Source organism: Lampetra fluviatilis, unplaced genomic scaffold, assembly GCF_964198595.1.
Source record: "Lampetra fluviatilis unplaced genomic scaffold, kcLamFluv1.1 SCAFFOLD_1401, whole genome shotgun sequence".
Lineage (NCBI taxonomy): Eukaryota > Metazoa > Chordata > Hyperoartia > Petromyzontiformes > Petromyzontidae > Lampetra > Lampetra fluviatilis.
In genome coordinates, this window is record NW_027621598.1 from 1 (window position 1) to 7,500 (window position 7,500).

The following is a 7,500-nucleotide window of genomic DNA, read 5'->3' on the forward strand; positions in this document are numbered from 1 at the left end:
ACCCACCCACCCACCCACTCACCCACCCACCCACTCACCCACCCACCCACCCACTCACCCACCCACTCACCCACCCACTCACCTCCCAGTCTCTCCCAGCACTCCAGTCGCGTGACACTCATCCACAAACAAGATGGCTCCGTGTGTGTGTGCCAGGGCGCTGAGTGTGGCAAGTGGTGCCACCTCGCCGTCCATCGAGAACACGCCGTCCGTGGCAATCAGCTTCAGACGGCAATCCTAGAGAGACATCATCATCATTAATATCATCATCATCATTAATATCATCATCGTCATCATCATCGTCATTAATATCATCATCATCATCACCATCATCATTAATATCATCATCATCATCGTTACTATCATCATCACCATCAACATCATCATCGTCATCATCACCATCAACATCATCATCATCGTCGTCATCATTGTCATCAATATCATCAACATCATCATCATCGTCATCATCACCATCATCATCAACATCAACATCATCGTCATCATCACCATCAACATCATCACCATCAACATCATCACCATCAACATCATCATCATCGTCGTCATCATCGTCATCATCATCGTCGTCATCATCGTCATCAACATCATCGTCATCATCAACATCATCATCGTCATCGTCATCATCGCCATCATCATCATCGTCATCATCACCATCATCATCATCATCATCGTCGTCATCATCATCATCGTTACTATCATCATCACCATCAACATCATCGTTACTATCATCATCACCATCAACATCATCATCATCGTCATCATCATCGTCGTCATCGTCATCGTTACTATCACCATCAACATCATCATCATCGTCGTCATCATCGTCATCATCATCATCGTTACTATCATCATCACCATCAACATCATCATCATCATCGTCGTCATCGTCATCATCATCATCGTTACTATCATCATCAACATCAACATCATCGTCATCACCATCATCACCATCAACATCACCATCAACATCATCATCATCGTCGTCATCATCGTCATCATCATCATCGTCATCATCATCATCGTTACTATCACCATCAACATCACCATCAACATCATCATCATCATCGTCATCATCATCATCATCGTTACTATCATCGTCATCATCACCATCATCATCATCATCATCATCATCGTCGTCATCATCGTCGTCGTCGTCGTCATCATCACCATCAACATCATCATCGTCGTCGTCATCATCACCATCAACATCATCATCGTCGTCGTCGTCGTCATTATCACCATCAACATCAACATCATCATCATCATCGTCGTCGTCATTATCATCATCGTCGTCGTCATCATCACCATCAACATCATCATCGTCGTCGTCATCATCACCATCAACATCATCATCATCATCGTCGTCGTCATTATCATCATCATCATCGTCATTATCATCATCACCATCATCATCGTCATCATCACCATTACCACCATCATCACCATCATCACCATCATCACCATCATCACCACCATCACCACCATCATCATCACAATCATCACCATCATCACTACAATCACCACAATCAACATCACTACTACTACTTATACCACCGTCACCACAACTACAATCACACACAGAGAAAGAACACCCAATCTGTGGCAGATTACAGGCATCAGCACAATCATAGCCACAATCACTGCAATCACACACACACACAGAACACATCATCAGTACTACAGACATCATGATCACAATCATAGCCACAATCACTGCAATCACACACACACACAGAACACATCATCAGAACTACAGGCAACATCATGATCACAATCATAGCCACAATCACTGCAATCACACACACACACAGAACACATCATCAGAACTACAGGCAACATCATGATCACAATCATAGCCACAATCACTGCAATCACACACACACAGAACACATCATCAGAACTACAGACAACATCATGATCACAATCATAGCCACAATCACTGCAATCACACACACACACACAGAACACATCATCAGAACTACAGGCAACATCATGATCACAATCATAGCCACAATCACTGCAATCACACACACACACAGAACACATCATCCTAACTACAGGCAACATCATGATCACAATCATAGCCACAATCACTGCAATCACACACACAGAGAACACATCAGAACTACAGGCAACATCATGATCACAATCATAGCCACAATCACTGCAATCACACACACACACAGAACACATCATCAGAACTACAGGCAACATCATGATCACAATCATAGCCACAATCACTGCAATCACACACACACACACAGAACACATCATCAGAACTACAGGCAACATCATGATCACAATCATAGCCACAATCACTGCAATCACACACACACAGAACACATCATCAGTACTACAGACAACATCATGATCACAATCATAGCCACAATCACTGCAATCACACACACACACAGAACACATCATCAGAACTACAGGCAACATCATGATCACAATCATAGCCACAATCACTGCAATCACACACACACACAGAACACATCATCAGAACTACAGGCAACATCATGATCACAATCATAACCACAATCACTGCAATCACACACACACACACAGAACACATCATCAGAACTACAGGCAACATCATGATCACAATCATAGCCACAATCACTGCAATCACACACACACACAGAACACATCATCAGAACTACAGGCAACATCATGATCACAATCATAGCCACAATCACTGCAATCACACACACACACAGAACACATCATCAGAACTACAGGCAACATCATGATCACAATCATAACCACAATCACTGCAATCACACACACACACAGAACACATCATCAGTACTACAGACAACATCATGATCACAATCATAGCCACAATCACTGCAATCACACACACACAGAGAACACATCAGAACTACAGGCAACATCATGATCACAATCATAGCCACAATCACACACACACACAGAACACATCATCAGAACTACAGGCAACATCATGATCACAATCATAGCCACAATCACTGCAATCACACACACACACAGAACACATCATCAGAACTACAGGCAACATCATGATCACAATCATAGCCACAATCACTGCAATCACGCACACACACAGAACACATCATCAGAACTACAGACAACATCATGATCACAATCATAGCCACAATCACTGCAATCACACACACACACAGAACACATCATCAGAACTACAGGCAACATCATGATCACAATCATAGCCACAATCACTGCAATCACACACACACACAGAACACATCATCAGTACTACAGGCAACATCATGATCACAATCATAGCCACAATCACTGCAATCACACACACACACACACAGAACACATCATCAGAACTACAGGCAACATCATGATCACAATCATAACCACAATCACTGCAATCACACACACACACAGAACACATCATCAGAACTACAGGCAACATCATGATCACAATCATAGCCACAATCACTGCAATCACACACACACACACAGAACACATCATCAGTACTACAGGCAACATCATGATCACAATCATAGCCACAATCACTGCAATCACACACACACACACAGAACACATCATCAGAACTACAGACATCATGATCACAATCATAGCCACAATCACTGCAATCACACACACACACAGAACACATCATCAGTACTACAGACAACATCATGATCACAATCATAGCCACAATCACTGCAATCACACACACACACACACAGAACACATCATCAGAACTACAGGCAACATCATGATCACAATCATAGCCACAATCACTGCAATCACACACACACACAGAACACATCATCAGAACTACAGGCAACATCATGATCACAATCATAGCCACAATCACTGCAATCACACACACACACACAGAACACATCATCAGAACTACAGACAACATCATGATCACAATCATAACCACAATCACTGCAATCACACACACACACAGAACACATCATCAGAACTACAGGCAACATCATGATCACAATCATAGCCACAATCACTGCAATCACACACACACACAGAACACATCATCAGAACTACAGGCAACATCATGATCACAATCATAGCCACAATCACTGCAATCACACACACACACAGAACACATCATCAGAACTACAGGCAACATCATGATCACAATCATAGCCACAATCACTGCAATCACACACACACACAGAACACATCATCAGAACTACAGGCAACATCATGATCACAATCATAGCCACAATCACTGCAATCACACACACACACAGAACACATCATCAGAACTACAGGCAGCATCATGGTCACAATCATAACCACAATCACTGCAATCACACACACACACAGAACACATCATCAGAACTACAGGCAACATCATGATCACAATCATAGCCACAATCACTGCAATCACACACACACACAGAACACATCATCAGAACTACAGACAACATCATGATCACAATCATAGCCACAATCACTGCAATCACACACACACACACAGAACACATCATCAGAACTACAGGCAACATCATGATCACAATCATAGCCACAATCACTGCAATCACACACACACACACAGAACACATCATCAGAACTACAGGCAACATCATGATCACAATCATAGCCACAATCACTGCAATCACACACACACACACAGAACACATCATCAGAACTACAGACAACATCATGATCACAATCATAGCCACAATCACTGCAATCACACACACACAGAGAACACATATCAGAACTACAGGCAACATCATGATCACAATCATAGCCACAATCACTGCAATGACACACACACAGAGAACACATATCAGAACTACAGGCAACATCATGATCACAATCATAGCCACAATCACTGCAATCACACACACACAGAGAACACATATCAGAACTACAGGCAACATCATGATCACAATCATAGCCACAATCACTGCAATGACACACACACACACAGAACACATCATCAGAACTACAGGCAACATCATGATCACAATCATAGCCACAATCACTGCAATCACACACACACACAGAACACATCATCAGAACTACAGGCAACATCATGATCACAATCATAACCACCCACCCACCCACCCACCCACCCACCCACCCACTCACCCACCCACCCACCCACCCACTCACCCACCCACCCACCCACCCACTCACCCACCCACCCACCCACTCACCCACCCACCCACCCACCCACTCACCCACCCACCCACCCACCCACTCACCCACCCACTCACCCCCTCACCCACCCACTCACCCCCCCACCCCCCCACCCACCCACCCACCCACCCACTCACCCACCCACTCACCCACCCACCCATCCACTCACCCACCCACTCACCCACCCACCCACCCATCCACTCACCCACCCACCCACCCACTCACCCACCCACCCACTCACCCACCCACTCACCCACTCACCCACCCACCCACTCACCCACCCACCCATCCACTCACCCACCCACCCACCCACTCACCCACCCACCCACCCACTCACCCACCCACTCACTCACCCACTCACCCACCCACTCACCCACCCACCCACCCACTCACCCACCCACTCACCCCCTCACCCACCCACTCACCCACCCACTCACCCACCCACCCACCCATCCACTCACCCACCCACCCATCCACTCACCCACCCACCCATCCACTCACCCACCCACCCACCCACCCACCCACCCACTCACCCACCCACTCACCCACCCACTCACCCACCCACTCACCCCCTCACCCACCCACCCACCCACTCACCCACCCACCCATCCACTCACCCACCCACCCACCCACCCACCCACTCACCCCCTCACCCACCCACTCACCCACCCACTCACCCACCCACCCATCCACTCACCCACCCACCCACTCACCCACCCACCCACTCACCCACCCACTCACCCACTCACCCACCCACCCACCCACCCATCCACTCACCCACCCACCCACCCACTCACCCACCCACCCACTCACCCACCCACTCACCCACTCACCCACCCACCCACTCACCCACCCACTCACTCACCCACTCACCCACCCACTCACCCACCCACCCACCCACTCACCCACCCACCCACTCACCCCCTCACCCACCCACTCACCCACCCACTCACCCACCCACCCATCCACTCACCCACCCACCCACCCACTCACCCCCTCACCCACCCACTCACCCCCCCACCCCCCCACCCCCCCACCCACCCACCCACCCACTCACCCATCCACTCACCCACCCACCCACCCACCCACTCACCCCCTCACCCACCCACTCACCCACCCACCCATCCACTCACCCACCCACCCACCCACTCACCCACCCACCCACTCACCCACCCACTCACCCACTCACCCACTCACCCACCCATCCACTCACCCACCCACCCACCCACTCACCCACCCACTCACTCACCCACTCACCCACCCACCCACCCACTCACCCCCTCACCCACCCACTCACCCACCCACTCACCCACCCACCCATCCACTCACCCACCCACTCACCCACCCACTCACCCACCCACCCACTCACCCACCCATCCACTCACCCACCCACCCACCCACTCACCCACCCACTCACTCACCCACTCACCCACCCACCCACCCACTCACCCCCTCACCCACCCACTCACCCACCCACTCACCCACCCACCCATCCACTCACCCACCCACCCACTCACTCACCCACTCACCTGGTTCTGCTGCAGCTTTTGCTCAAGATCTTGCAGGTCCAGGTGTTGGTAGCGATGTTTGCGGGCGCGGCACAAACGCAGCCCATCGATGATGGAGGCGTGGTTCAGTTCATCTGAGAAGACAGCATCATCCGGGCCTAACAGGACCTGGTGAGTGGGTGGGTGGGTGAGTGAGTGAGTGGGTGGGTGGGTGAGTGAGTGGGTGGGTGAGTGGGTGAGTGGGTGAGTGGGTGAGTGGGTGGGTCGGTGAGTGGGTGGGTGAGTGGGTGGGTGAGTGGGTGAGTGGGTGGGTGGGTGAGTGAGTGAGTGGGTGGGTGGGTGAGTGGGTGGGTGAGTGGGTGGGTGGGTGGGTGAGTGGGTGAGTGGGTGAGGGGGTGGGTGAGTGGGTGGGTGAGTGGGTGGGTGAGTGGGTGAGTGGGTGGGAGAGTGGGTGGGTGGGTGGGTGGGTGGGTGGGGGAGTGGGTGGGTGGGTGAGTGGGTGGGGGAGTGGGTGAGTGGGTGGGAGGGTGGGTGGGTGGGTGAGTGGGTGGGTGGGTGGGTGGGTGAGTGGGTGAGTGGGTGGGTGGGTGAGTGGGTGGGTCGGTGAGTGGGTGGGTGAGTGGGTGGGTCGGTGAGTGGGTGGGTGAGTGGGTGGGTGAGTGGGTGGGTGGGTGGGTGAGTGAGTGGGTGGGTGAGGGGGTGGGTGAGTGGGTGAGTGAGTGAGTGAGTGGGTGGGTGGGTGGGTGAGTGGGTGAGTGGGTGAGTGAGTGAGTGGGTGAGTGGGTGAGTGGGTGAGTGGTGAGCGATGAGTGAGTGAGTGGATGGGTGAGTGAG

The 7,500-nt window shown here is 50.4% G+C and overlaps 1 protein-coding gene across 1 annotated transcript in view; it reads right to left on the reverse strand.

Moving 5' to 3' along the window:
• Positions 1–78: 78 nt before the first annotated feature.
• Positions 79–7,500, reverse strand: part of LOC144955464 (2-amino-3-ketobutyrate coenzyme A ligase, mitochondrial-like) — a gene marked incomplete at its 5' end in the record, with an annotated part of 16,659 nt that continues 9,237 nt past the window's right edge. Inside the window, 2 exons of the mRNA XM_078885671.1 lie at positions 79–237; positions 6,688–6,834. Of these exons, the coding sequence (XP_078741797.1) occupies positions 79–237; positions 6,688–6,834 (306 nt within the window). The remainder of the gene's footprint in view (positions 238–6,687; positions 6,835–7,500) is intronic.